The sequence below is a fragment of the Taudactylus pleione genome, unplaced genomic scaffold (assembly GCF_031769625.1).
Source record: "Taudactylus pleione unplaced genomic scaffold, aTauple2 ptg000125l, whole genome shotgun sequence".
Lineage (NCBI taxonomy): Eukaryota > Metazoa > Chordata > Amphibia > Anura > Myobatrachidae > Taudactylus > Taudactylus pleione.
In genome coordinates, this window is record NW_028284527.1 from 6,455,135 (window position 1) to 6,470,040 (window position 14,906).

Genomic DNA, 14,906 nt, shown 5'->3' on the forward strand with positions numbered 1-14,906 from the left:
ATTGTGGGAGTGAGGTAATGAAGAGGGTGGGAAGATTATCAGCACAGTCTTAGCCATGTTAAGTTTAAGAAAGTGCTGGGACATCCAGGTAGAGATAGCAGGGAGTCAGTTGGAGATACGGGTGAGAAGAGAGGGGGAGAGGTCAGCAGTGGAAAGGTAGATTTGAGTATCATCAGCATAGAGATGATATTGAAATTTATAAAAGTTGATGAGCTAAAGAGGCCGTATATAGGGAGAATAGGAGAGGTCCAAGAACAGAACCGTGGGGAACTCCTACTGTGAGTGGAAGTGGGGGTGAAGAGGATTTGCAAGAGGAGAGGGTGGTCTACAGTGTCAAATGCAGCAGAGAGGTCAAGGAGAATGAGCAGAGAGTAGTGGCCCTTTGATTTGCCAGCAAGGAGGTCATTGTATACTTTCGTGATGGCAGTTCAGTGGAGTGGAGAGAACGGAAGCCAGATTAAATTGAGTCAAGGTGGGAGTGGGAGGAAAGAAAGGTGGTTGTAAACAATACGCTCATGGAGTTTGGAAACAAAAAGAAGAAGAGAAATGGGTCAGTATTTAGAGAGAATATTAGGATCAAGGGGTAGTGCCAGATGATAGGGAGAGATTGAGGAGGTGGGCATGATGGGAACAGCCAGAAGGAGGGGAGGACAGAGTGAGGGCCATGACTTCCCAGAAACAGGGGAGAAGGATGTCAGGTTGGTGAGACAGATGGGTCGGGGTGGTCAGGGAAAGGAGGGGCAGGAATGCTGATGGTCTGATGGGATATGATGTCCTCACGTATAGAGTCAATTTTAGATGTAAAGTAGGTGTCAAAGTCAAGGGCAGAGAGCAAGGAGGGGAGGGGAGGCGAGGAGGGAGTTGAAAGTGGCAAAGACGCCAGGGGTTTGAGGACTGGGAGATGAGGTTCTTGAAATATGATTGTTTGGAGAGTGGCAGGGCAGCACTGTAGGATGAGAGAATAAAATTGAAATGGAGGAAGTCTCCACTGATGCTCGGCAATTAGTGAACAATTTTGCAGGTATCTGGTGCATTTGGAATGCCGGGGTTGTGGTGTGGATCTGCGAGGGTGAGTAGTCATTGCAGAGTCAAGAGCAGAAGTAAGGGAGGAATTGTACAGGGAAGTGGCTTGTTCTGGACAGGAGAGAGACATGAAGGGGAAAGAAGAGAGTCCAGCAGGGAGGAAACAGCAAAAGTGTCAATAGCCTCAATATTACGCTTAGTAATGGTAGCCTTAGGAGGTAGAGGAGGGGAAGGAGAGAGGGATAAGTTAAAAGAGAAGGTGATGGTCAGAGAGGGGACATGGGGAAATGGAGTAATCAGAAATATCACAATGGTGAGTAAAGACCAGGACAAGTGAGTGCGCACTCACATGGAAGGATGAGGAGGTCCATTAGAAGAGAACAAATGAAGAGGTGAGGGTAAGGAGTTTAGAGGCAGAGGATTCTGTGGGAATGTCAATTGGAATATTAAAATCACCTAGGATAATGAAGGGAAGCTCTGAGGAGAGATAGTGAGGGAGCCAGGAAGCAACGTTGTCAAGGAATTTGGAGGTTTGAGGTGTACTGGTTGGGAGAGGCGTGGGTATTAGCTGGTAGGAATAACTGGCAGATAGAAGGACCCCAACACAACCACCATGGCAACCCCAGGCCGGGGTGGTGGTGGGGGGCATGGGTAGGAGGTGAGGCCCTCAGAGGAGAGCGCAGCAGGAGAAGTGATGTCAAAGGGTCGAATCCAGGTTTCAGTAATGGCTAGGAGATGTAAGAAGTTGGAGATGAAAAGGTCATGGGTGGGGACCAGTTTATTACAGACTGACCTGGCATTCCAGAGGGCACATGATAGAGGGATAGAGTATGTGGGGGAGATGTGAATAAGATCAGATGTTTATGGGGGAGATGTAGCGTTGACGCAACATTAACTTGAGGGACCAATAAGAATAGAGTGTAGCGATGGTACGGGCACCTGAGCTAGAAAGGGAACCTGTAGGAGGTGAGCAGGGAGGGAGATGTGGATGGCAGTGGGGTGAAGTAACAGGGAGAGAAGTGTACGATGGATTAGCAGTGGGCTAGTAGGACAAAGGGGGGTAGTACAGGATGAAAGTGGAGTAAACTAGAGGGACAAAATTGGAAATATAAATGAAATATGAATGCAAGAGAAACTGAGTGCAAGAGATTTGCAGAAATGCAAGTGAGAGAATAGTGTTGGTAAATATTTATTAACATAGTTTGTTATTGAGTGGAATAAAAGTGGGAATATAATGCGTGCAGAATCTGAAAAATAACGTGACCACACAGGGAGTCAAGTTGTAACAATCCTGGATATGCAGACAGCAGAGGTTTGCCTGATGAGATTTTGATTCACAATATTTAATACAAGTTTGTCCTTATAATGAGTGGATTGTTGAAAGATGGAGCTTAGAGTTTTCTCCTTCTGTTTATACTAGAGATGTGTGCCGACCCTCGTGTTTTGGATCTGGATCTCCCATGGTTTTGGATCTGGATCCACCTCCGTGTTTTGTTTTTCGGTTTTGGATCTGGATTTTTTCTTAAAATATCATAAAAACAGCTAAAATCACATAAAATGGACCTGTTTTTGTTCCTACAGTATTATTAACCTCAATAACATTTATTTACAGTCATTTCCAATCAATTTTGACCACCTCACAATATTATTTTTTTCATCTAGTTAAGGTCAAAAGGTTGCATCCAGCTAGCTGGCTGACTAAGCTAAGCGACACAGTGGGCGGCACGACCATGTGGCAGTTCAGCTTCCAATTTCCAACACAGATACATTGTGTTATACAGTGTGGGTTGAATACACCAATAGTGCACTTACTGTGACAGCAGTGTCGGCAGTGTGGTGTGCTGGCGGTTTCCCCAATGTGAGAGTGCCAGTGGTGACCTCAATGCGGAAGTGCAGTCAGTGTTGCAGTGTGGTGGTAATGGTAGAGTGGGGGCCCTGGCAGTGTCGGCAGAGCGAGGGGGGCCAGCAGTGCTGACAGTGTCGGCTGTGCAGTGATGCCCTCGGTGTGGGAGTAGCAGCAGTGCGGGGTCGCTGACGGAGTCCTCAATATGTGGGGCAGAAGTGCAGGTGCGCTGGCATTGTCCTTAGTGCAGGGTGTCGGGAAAGCAGGGGTGCCAGCGGTGTCCTCAGTGCATGTGTGCCGACAGTGTTGGCAGTGCAGGGGTGCCAGCGGTGTCCTCAGTGTGGGAGTGCCGGCAGTGTGGGGTCACTGACTGTGTCCTCAGTACGTGGGCAGTAGTGCGGGGGTGCTGGCAGGGTCCTTAGTGCAGGGTGCCGGTGGTGTCGGCAGTGCAGGAGTGCCAGCGTTGTCCTCAGTGCAAGTGATCGGCAGTGCAGGGGTGCTGGTGGTGTCCTCAGTGTGGGAGTGCCGGCAGTATGGGTTCGCTGATGGTGTCCTCAGCACGTAGGGCAGCAGTGCAGGTTGCCGGCGGTGTCGGCAGAACAGGGGTGCCAGCGGTGTCCTCAGTGTGGGGGGTCCTGATTGTGTCGGCAGTGCATGGCTGCTGGTGGTGTCCTCAATGAAGGGTGCCGGCTGTGTGTCAGGCAGCGCGGGTGGGGGTGCCGGCTATGTGTCAGGCAGCGCCGGGGGGGGGTTGTGCCGGCTGTGTGTCAGGCAGCGCGGAGGGGTTGTGCCGGCTGTGTGTCAGGCAGCGCGGAGGGGGGTGCCGGCTGTGTGACAGCCAGAGTGGGGGGGAGGGGGTGGTGGTGGTGGTGTGCCGGCCGTGTGGCAGCCAGCGTGGGGGGGGGGACTTTTTGTGCCGCTGTGTGTCAGACAGCGCCGGGGGGGGGGGGGGGGGGGCGGCTGTGTGTCAGGCAGCGTGGGGGGTGCATGGCATCTTCATGCTTCCTGTGCCCATATTCAATGGGCTTAACGCCGACCGTGACAGACGGCTCTCTAAGCCAATCAGCATTAAGCCCGCTCAATACAAAACCTCGCAATCTGACAGCGGGATCGCAAGGTTTTGCCTCGGGAGAGGGATCCGGGGCAGGCGGAGAGATCCAAGCTTGGCTGGGATCGCCTCGGATCCACGAAATTCGGGTGGGTTAGATTCTCTGAGAACCGAACTCGCTCATCCCTAGTTTATACCAGTCCCACTCAAGATAGAAGACAAACCCAGCATAGGGTACTGGAAAGGCCACATGGAAATCTGAATACAAGTGACGCTGCATAAGAAGATGCTCAGCTGCATTTAATGTGAGGGGGCTTCGACCATATATAGGAAAAAAAACATTTCTACTTTATTTGTATAGAGAAAAAGGAGTAGAAATGGTTTGAAAATTCAACTAGACAATAACTGCACTTTATATTTAACTTAACCATCAGATATACTATATAACAAGATGAAATATATTTGTTACTTTAAACATTTGTAAGGGTAACAAACTTGTATTTTCTATTAGTAATTTCACAACTACATCATGCTTACAATGAATAGTATGTGCTCAGAAATCAGAAATATGCAGCGGGATGCCGTCCATTTATAGCCGAATACACCTCACTGATTACACAGCCTAGGTAGAATTTGCTGTTTGAATTCAGCATTTTATTATTATTAAATTTTATTTATAGGGCACCACAAGTGGTCTGCAGCGCCGTACATACAGTAAAGGGTACACAGAACATTACATTACAATAACCAAAATATAACCCGAACACAAGTTTAGAGGACTTTTTAGCACAAGCGCGTGTAACTGTGTTTTTACATGAATTTATACTGGTGCTTGAAAGTTTGTGAACCCTTCAGAATTTTCTATATTTCTGCTGAAGTTTGGCCTAAAACTACCTCAGATTTTCTCACATGCTCATTTTTTTTTTTTTTTTTGGAGGAAAATGATCCAATATCACATGTTTGTGAGTGGCTAAAGTATGTGAACCTTTAGGCTTAGCATATATTTTGAAAGTGAAATTAGAGTCAGGTATTTTTAATCTATGGGATGACAATCAGGTGTGAGTGGACAACTTTTTTAAAAGAACAGGGATCTGTCGAAGTCTGACGTTCACAATACATGTTTGTGGAAGTGTATCATTCCACGAACAAAGGAGATTTCTGAGGACCTCAAAAGAGTTGTTGATGCTCATCATTCTGGAAAAGGTTAAAAAAAAAAAAAAAAAAACCATCTCTAAAGTTTGGACTCCACCAATCAACAGTCAGGCAGATTATGTACAAATTGAGGAAATTCCAGACCATTATTACCCTTCCCCAGGAGTGGTGGACCAACAAAGATCACGCCACGAGCAAAGCGTCTAATTATTTGTAAGGTCACAAAGGATCCCAAGGTAACCTCTAAGAAACTGAAGGCCTTTCTCACATTAGCTAATGTTAATGTTCATGAGTCCACCGTCAGGAGAACACTAAACAACAATGGTGTGCACAGCAGGATTGCAAGGAGAAAGCCACTGCTCTCCAAAAAGAACCTTGCTGCCCGTCTGCCGTTTGCTAAAGATCACCTGGACAAGCCAGAAGACAATGGTTTGTGGACAGAGGAGTCCAAAAAGGATAGTTATGGCGAAACTTACTTTCGTTAACTCTCTTTCTTCAAAGTCCATAGGGTCCACAGGGAGACATTGGGGTGTAGGTGGGACCAGGAGGATCAGACACCAGCAGCAAAGCTTTTCAAACCCTATACCTCGCCCACAGCCTGAGGGCACTTCAGTTTTGTTGACAAGCCCAAGGCAGAAGCAGGATAGGAGAGAAGGAAGACTGGTACAATGAAGAATCACACTCACACAGAGAAGGAAACAAGTGACCAGGAGAAGAAACCCATAGAAGCTAGGAGAGTCAGGACGGGTGCCCTGTGATCCCTATGAACTTTGAAGAAAAAGTTAACAAAAAGGTATGTTTTACCATAACTCTCCTTTTCTTCTTCAGGGTCCATACGGCACCACAGGGAGACATTGGGAATGTCCCAAAGCAGTTGTTCAAGGGCAGGAACGCTCCTGAGCTGATAGGATAACCCCAGCGCCAGAAGGAAGTATCCCGAGAGGCAAATGTATCAAAGGCAAAGAACCCAAGAAAGACCACATGGCCGTCTTGCAAAGTTTTTCGGCTGAGGCGCCACGCCGGGCTTCCCAGGAGGGACCCACGGAGTGAGTAAAATGAGCAGATACTGAAGCCGGTACAGGAAGGCCAGTCTGTATGTAAGCCTGTGAGATTCACATGACTGTTTGTTAGCTGGCCATCCCTTCTTGTGGAATCCATATAGAACAAAGAGGGTGTCCGATATCCTGATGGAAGTAGTGCAGTCCATGTAGATCTTCAAAGCAAGGACCACATCAACGAGGCCTCACCTGCCAAGAGGTTTGGTGAATTAAATGCCAGAAACACAATTTCCTCATTCAGGTGGAAGTGGAGGCCTAGATCCAGTCCAGCCTGAAGAAAGGCAAGAATTTGAAAAACCTTAAAGACTTGCGGGTCATAGTTTCTTGGAGCACACCTAAATCCCGGCTGAGGCCGGTTTACGTGCTCTGAGCATGGACTGTACCAGACAGCTGGAGAAACCATTAGCAGTTCGGAGGGATGTCCCAAGAGCCAAGCCATTAAAGACAGACGGGCTAGGTTCGGATGTAGACATGGACCCTGAGACAACAGGTCTACTCGTAGAGGATGTTGAAGAAGAACATCTATGGAGAGCCTTTAAAGATCGTGAGTACCAATGCTGTCTGGGCCAAGCCGGAGCTATGAACAGTACTGTGCCCCCCTCCTGTCTGAACTTTCGAAGCACTCGAGGAAGTAGGGATATTTGAGGGAAGAAATATGCCAAATAGAAGAAGTTCCAAAGTTCCATTTCACCAACAATGAGTCTATGAAGGCCGCGTCGAGTTCCTGTGTTCTGGCTCCATAAATTGGAAGTTTGTTGTTATGTCTTGAGGCCATGAGATCTACTTCCGGAAGAACCCATTTCCCATTTATCCACTAGAAGCTGAAAAAATTCTGGATGTGGAGAACATTCTCCTGCATGCACGTCATGTCTATTGAGGAAAACCGATTCCCAATTGAGAATCCCCTGGATGAACACTGTGGAGATGGCTGGGAGATTGCGATCGGCCTATGTGAGAATGCGGAACAGTTCTGTCATTGCTGACTGACTTAGTGTTCTCTTGAGTGTACCCCAGAGCCTGATATTGGTAATGTTGCTGTAGTTTAGCAAACCGAAGAAATGGTTGATGAGAAGGTGCTATAGGTACAGCAAAGCGTCCTGAATGTCTAGAGATAGCATAAAAACCCCAGGGTCCATAGCTCAGATAACGGAATGGAGGGTTTCCATACGAAACCTGGGCACCCTGATAAACTTGTTCAGAGATTTGAGGTTGAGGATAGGCTGATGAGACCCATTGGGTTTCTGACTAAGAAAAGGGTAGAATAATAGCCCTTGCCTGCATTCAGTAAAGACTAAATGGCTTTTTGGAGCAGCAAGGCCTTGGTTGGGTCCGATGGAGGTCCTGTGCAAAAGAACTGCAGGAATGAGAGGGCGTATCCGTGGGAGACCACTTCCCTCACCCAGGCATCTGACATGGTTTGATGCCACACCTGGGCAAATTGAGAAAGTCGGCCTCCCACCAGGGAGAGGCCCACTCCGTCAGGCTGTAGGCTTGTCCTCAGACACGATGGATGGACATCTAGCAGCCCAGGCCTGTTTGGCCCTAGGCTTGGAGGCCTTGGTTGATGTCTGCTGCCGTGGAAAAGACTGACTTTTGGCTTTTCCTTGAGGGCGAAAAGACCGCAAGGATGACGTCAGAGGCTCTGTATTTTATGCAGAGGGCAGGAATGCAGTCTTGTTAGCCACCAAAATAGCCACAATTTTATAGAATTCTGGACCAAATAGGATGTCTCCTGCATAAGGCAGAGACCCTAGAGCCCATTTTGACTCTGATCTGCTTTCCAGGAATGTAGCCAAAGAATACGGCGGGCCACCATCGATGTGGCAGATATCCTGGAGGCCAGGAGAGCTGTATCCATAGCTGCTTCTTCTAAGTAGGAGGCTGCATCTCTAATGTGAGATATATAGGATAGCTGTTCCCTCGAAGCATAAGGGGGAAAGGTCTCTTCTAGGGCCTCTGCCCAACTCTGAATGGCTTTTGCCTGGAAGAGGGTAAAAGGTACTGAACGTCTTGGAATCTGACACCTTTTATCAGGTATATTCCATGCTTCACTCATGTGATCAGAATAGCTGGTCTGATTGAAGGAACTCTAGTAAAACAACCTTTTGTGGCTTAAAAAGTGCGTTTTTTTTCTTAAGAGCGGGTTCATTCTCTTCTATTAGTAGAATAGTTTTAACAGCTCTCACAAGAGCAGGTATATTTAGTTTAGAGGGTGCTCCTCTTCTCCTGGGACGGAGTCAGAGTGAGAGAGATCGGCGTCTTCTGCCTCCCCAGACGATATCTCAGAATCAGATAACTGTGTGGTTTGGGCAGATGATATAGTACTTTTAGTAGATAAAGGCTTTTCTTTCTGCTGCATTTGCTGAAAAACCGTAGCGGTATTAGCCAAACTCTGTACTGAGGTAGACAGTACTTCTACCCATGGGGGTGCCAAAGGATTTGCAGAAGTACCCTGCTGTGGCCATCCCATAGGGGGAGCTACCACGGGGACTGCTACTTGGTCCGCAAGTTTTGCCAGCATTTGTGAAAAGGTAGCCTAGGGTTGATCCTGAGGGAGAGACACCAGGGCTGATGGGCCTGCGTAACAATTAATACAGAGACCATCCTGAATTGGGTCCTCTGTGGCTAAGCCAGAAGAGCAGGATTTACAAGACACCAGAGTAGGCGGAGCAGCATTTGTAACTTGCGTTGAACTGCAGAGTATTGATTAAAATGCTTCTTGTTCCATTCTCTGACATGCATCACACAGATGGAAACTAACATTAATCTCAAGGAGATCACATTGTAAACAAAAAAGATGTGCGTTTCCGCATGTGTTTTGCTTGAACAAGACGACTATTTCCTTTTTTGCCATGATGCATAGTTAAACACAAATTTAAAATATTTGTATATACATATAAAAGTCATAAAAAAAGAGTGAATTGGAGATAAACCAAGCGCAAACAGCAGCAAGTGTAGAAATCAGCTATAGAGGGTGCTCCCAATCCTCCCAAAGAAATATTGGTGTAGGTTAAAGTTCATACAATTTCATCTACTTGCGCTAAGGTATACATTTCAATCCATGTGATGTATATAGTCCAATATCCTGAGGTGCCTCCCCTCATAGGACACAATTGCAGTATCCAAAAACAAAGAGAGGAGGTATATAGTGAAGTACAATTCTAATCAATAAAAACATCAACAGAATGAATGAAGCAGATCACGGGGATATCCTTAAGTAGCTGTAAAAAAAACAATTACCAGGTGAAGGTAAGAACTAGCAACGGACAGTTCTAATGAGCATATCCTGGTCCAAGACCCCCTCAGCCTCACAGGAGATCCACTTTGACGTCCTAGAGAACCCGATCATACAGCTCGCATACACTGAATATATACGTTCCAGAGAGGGACTGAAAAGAGGTACTAGGAGATACGTGGAGGAAGACATACTACAGGCTATTAAATTAGCATTATCTGCTTGGATAAGCTCTTTATAAGGTGATCCAGCCGACGACATCCCATTCAACCCATCCAGTGTGGGCCACTCTTTTCTGGATTTCAGAGAAGCTTAAAAAAGATTTTCTTTTTGGTACGCACATTCATTTATATGAGCGCCGGTATTACTTTACGTAAAATACTACACTATTAGGCGCATGTCTTCTTAAAAATAGATAGATATATATATATATATATATATATATATATATCTATCTATCTGGAATTGAGAGCAAGAAAGAAGGGGTGCCACATAGTGCATGAAACTGTAAAACAGATTTTATTGCAAACAGCGGACATAAAACTTGAATAGCCGACGGAGTCCCCGGAGACGTTCTGGTGATATTCAGGCTTCTTCATTTATATTACTTGCGGTGGTATCTGACCGCTGATTGTGGTACGCATATTCATTGAACGAGTTTTATGTCCGCTGTCTGCAATAAAATCTGTTTTACAGTTTCATGCACTATGTGGCGCCCCTTCTTTCTTGCTCTCAATTCCAGATAAACCAATACCCGCTTGGATCCGGGTTTTAACGTGGGGAAGACGCCGGCCTGTGTGGTACCTGTAGCCTGTGCTATATCTGGCGTCTGTGACACAGATTTACTTTGTTCCAAAAGTCCATTTATTTATTGGATTCTAAAAAACTTTTCACAGTATTATATGTGTTTATGCATTGATTGATTGATTGGCGCACTGAATTTACTGTATAATAGATAGATAGAGATATATATAGATATTATATATATCTATATATCTATATATATATCTATATCTATATATATATATATCCCTGGCAAATTATTTAGAAGCCAGGAAAAAAAACTTTACAATTTAAGAGTCAGTGTAAATTTAAAACATTTTATGATATCCATGAATAAGTAGCATACAATAAACACAGCTGCTACACCCTTTACATACAAAATCCCTGCTCCCCAACTTCCAACCCACATCATGGACTCTAGCTCCTTCTATCCTCCTGGATTTTCTGGGCTGTCCCTCACTCCTCAAACCCATGCACAATTCCCCCAGCACAGGATATGCACAGTATTTTGTTGTACTCCGCTTTACTAAAAAGTGTGATAAACTATATCAAGTATTCAAAACATAGCTGGAAACAACAAGTCTAAAATCACAGATTTATAAAGAATCTTTTTTATGTAGCTACACTTCATACACCAAGACATTTCTTTACACTTACAGAGGATTCTGTAGTAGGAGACAGTATTCCAAAAAGAGTGGAAACTCTGCGTCCAATACCAGACAGCATGCCTTGTCCTTGCTGCAGGAATCGGTGGTGGATCTTTCCAGAGGAATCTGGCATTAACCGGACAAGCTGATTCTTTGATGAAGAAAGTATGAAACTGCCAGCCTGGAAAAGAACATTATAATTTCACATAAAACAGAAAGAATGTCAACAAAATCAAGTGAGATTCATGAAATTAGGTGATGTTTAATTTAGAAGTTTTGACGTCAAGCCTTCCTTCACCAGCTTGACAATAACCGCACTACAATATGATGTTGTTGTTGTTGTTGTTAGGGGACCCTCTCAGTCTGTGGCTTTATATTTTCTTCAGTGTCTGCCCCCTGCCCATTACATATAACGACACATGCATCAGAGGCCTTGCATACATAATTGTGCAGGTCACTCCTTTTCTGAATTCCAGAATCATCTACTAAAAAAATATATGCTACTGTAACCTTGATCATTTCCATAACTTTAAAACTGGGTACACGTAAACAAACAGGAGATGAAAAAGAACGAGTTGGATTTTAGAATCTTTTTAACATTTACTGACCAAAATTCACAAGGTGGAATGCTACTTGTTATTTGGCATACACTATTAATCATGGATAACTCTGGTATTCAAATGAGACAAATATACAGAGATATTCTCATTAATAATCCAGGCTTAAATCTCTCTCAACATTAGCTGCAAACTTCTTACACCTAGGGGTAAATTTACTAAAATAAGAGTTTCTAGAAGTTAGTATTAGAAGAGATGTTGCCCATAGCAACCATTCTACTTAACATTTAACTAGCACCTTCTAGAAGATAATAGCTAGAATCTGATTGGTTGCTATAGGCAACATCTCTTCTAAAAACTCTTACTTTAGTAAATTTACCCCTACAGTGATTTTTTTTACACAGAAAATAAAAAAAAAAAAAAACTACTTAACTGGACTACAAGAAGCCCTTTCTCCCAGGCGTGAAAAGGGTAAATGGTCCTTATAAAAGGATATATTGAATAATAGTTGAAGAATTCATACATGTATTTGATGCATATGGCAATTTAAACAAGATCAATAATTTTTTCCCAAGTCACTACTAGACTCCTAAAAGATTATTTCTCTCATTTAGTGACTGGTTTGTGTAACAAAACTATATATAGGGACAATTATCAATTTGCAGACGCAGAAAGCCTGAATCCCCTTGGCAAAATAGGATACCCCTTTCAATCTAGCAATAGAGTTAAGCTGGCCACACACTAGACCAACTTACATCCAACCAGCCAACTTGTTGATTGGTTGGAATGAAAATCTGGTAACGTATGGGAGTAACTGATGATCAGCAATTTGCTCCTAAATGCCAGAAAACAAATGGAAATGGTCATTCAGACAAGTTTGTTAAATGTTTGATCTAAACTATTTGTTCATACAACAGTTTTGGTCCATTTTCCAGTGTTTGGGAGCAAATTGCTGATTGCATAGCTTACCAGATTTTCATTCCAACCAATCAACTAGTTGGCTGGTTGGACAGATAATCTTTAGATGTGTGGCCAGCTTAAGGTCTGTTTCAATTACAGATGGCAACTCGCACTACGCACTTCCTGGCCAGTTACGGTAAGCCTGAATCAGCCTTCTGATATGCGCAAAGCCACAGTAGCTTCTGCAGCTAAAGGAATCAGGCTCTTAGAATATAAACTTGTGGCTTCTCTTAAAATACACCAAGGACTAACACGATACAATAGTATTTGTTGAGTATTAACCACCTTTATTAAAAGTAAACATTTGAAAACAAGCTCTGCATATTTTTAGATAGAAGTACAAATCCAGAGAGGCATATTTAGTAAACTATTTGTGAAAAATCTCTGAAAACTGCAGATTTCAGATGATTTCTGCATTAATTGAGTGCCCCCGGAATCAATAGGTTTCTATTGGGTCTGTGAAATAGCCAAATTTATTCATCTCCAAAAAACTTAACTTTTCAGAGCTTGGGGACCCAGCAACTAACACCATCTTTACATGGCGTTAGCAACTGTAGCCTATAGGCTACACAAATGCAATTTTTTTCAACTGACAACGTGTCATCAGATGAACACATGCGCATTGAGCAAACCGGCTCAGAACACACAAAGGGGGAGATGTACCGTACTAAGCTCTGGAAAGTGATTTAATTAGAGAGTGATAAACTACCAGCCAGTCAGCTCCTAACTGTCATGTTACAGGCTGTGCTTGAAACATGACAGTTAGGAACTGAGTGGCTGGTAGTTTATCACTCTCCAATTTATCACTTTCCAGAGCTTAGTACATCTGCCCCAAACATAAGTAAAGTGATAGCCTGTGTCCCTGCAAGAATATTTTTCCCCAGTAAATAGATTTGTATTTCTGTGATATGCAGTAATGAGAACTTTAACTTAATGGGGCAGGAATGCCAGTCATAATAAATTTACCCCATAATACACAGATTTATTTTTTTAAATTTTGTTATAATATGAGATATGGTAAGAACTTACCCTTGTTATCTCTATTTCTACGAAGTCCATAGGGTTCCACAGGATACCTTGGGTATAGGTGATGACGTCAGTCTTCAGACACCACAGAGTTAAAGTTTTCAGCCTCCCAGGATGCATCTGGGTCCCTCTCCTATTCCCCGTCCCCGGGCCAAGGCATCTCAGTTACGTCACAAGCCATAGGCCGGAGGAGGAGAAGAAAGAGAGAGAAGAAAAAAATCTGGACACTTACAAGAATCACATTCTCACCATAGGGAGACGGAAAAACCGGTGACCAGAATAAAGTCCATCTGCAGTACAGGTGCGACAGGGCGGGAGTCCTGTGGAACCCTATGGACTTCGTAGAAATAGAGATAACAAGGGTAAGTTCTTACCATATCTCATATTTTCTACTTCAGGGTCCATAGGGTATCCACAGGATACCTTGGGGATGTCCCAAAGCAGTATCCTTTAAGGGTGGGGACGCTCCTGTGCTGAGAGGAGAATCCGCCGCCCGAAGGAAGCATCCTGAGAGGCAAAGATGTCAAAAGCGTAATACCTCACAAAGGTATTGACAGAAGACTACGTAGCAGCCTTGCAGATCTGAACTGCAGAGGCACCACTTCTAGCTGCAAACGAAGGACCCACAGACCTAGTGGAATGAGCCCTCACCAAGGAGGGAACTGGAAGACCTTCATGAAGATAAGCTTCTGAAATTGCCATACGAATCCAACCTGCCAAAGTCTACTTTGAAGCAGACCAACCCTTTTTACGAAAGCCATAGAGGACAAACAAGGCGTCTGACTTCCTAAAAGAAGAAGTGCGGTCAACATAAATTCTCAATGCCCGCACAACATCCCAAGTGGCGTCACCCACTGAAAGCCCAGGTGAATTGAAAGCCGGCACAACAATTTCTTCATGATGTGAAAACTGGATACCACTTCGGGAAGGAATCCCGGACGAGTGCGAAGCACCGCCCTATTCCTATGAAAAATCAGAAAAGGGGGTCTACAAAAGAGAACCCCTAAATCCGAAATCCGTCTGGCCGAGGCAATGGCCAGAAGGAATATGGTTTCAGCTGTAAGCCATTTAAAGTCCACTGAGTCCAGTGGTTCAAATGGCGGTCCCTAGAGAACTCTCAGGACCACAGCCCAATTCCAAGGCGCTACCGGTGGAACAAAAGGTGGCTGAATGCGAAGAACACCTCGCATAAAGGTGTGCACATCAGAGAGCGCAGCAATCCTACGATGAAACCAGACTGACAGGGCAGACACCTGCACTTTCAGAGAAGCCAGGCGAAGCCCATGATCCAGTCCAGCCTGTAGGAAAGCCAACACCCTAGACAGGCGGAACTCCCTAAGGGAATACCCTCTAGGTCTACACCACCGGAAGAAAGTATGCCACACACGATGGTAGATTCTTGCCGAGGAAGGTTTACGAGCTCTTAGTATGGTTTGCACCACGGAGCTAGAAAAACCCTCTGGACCTTAGCATGACCGTTTCAACAGCCACACCGAGTCAGGTCCGGGTGAAGACAAGGACCCTATGACAGCAGATTCGGTCGTAATGGTAACCTCAGAGGAACGTCTACTGAC

At 44.7% G+C, this 14,906-nt stretch overlaps 1 protein-coding gene across 3 annotated transcripts in view; it reads right to left on the reverse strand.

Annotated features, from left to right (window-relative positions):
• NUP133 (nucleoporin 133) overlaps positions 1 to 14,906 on the reverse strand; it is a 238,180-nt gene that overhangs the window by 167,371 nt on the left and 55,903 nt on the right. For all 3 annotated transcript variants that reach the window (XR_015878408.1, XM_088472517.1, XM_088472518.1), the window contains exon 6: positions 10,800 to 10,970. Coding sequence is in view for 2 of the 3 variants with exons in the window: in XM_088472517.1 (XP_088328643.1) it covers positions 10,800 to 10,970 (171 nt within the window). In the remaining variant the exon portion in view is untranslated. The remainder of the gene's footprint in view (positions 1 to 10,799; positions 10,971 to 14,906) is intronic.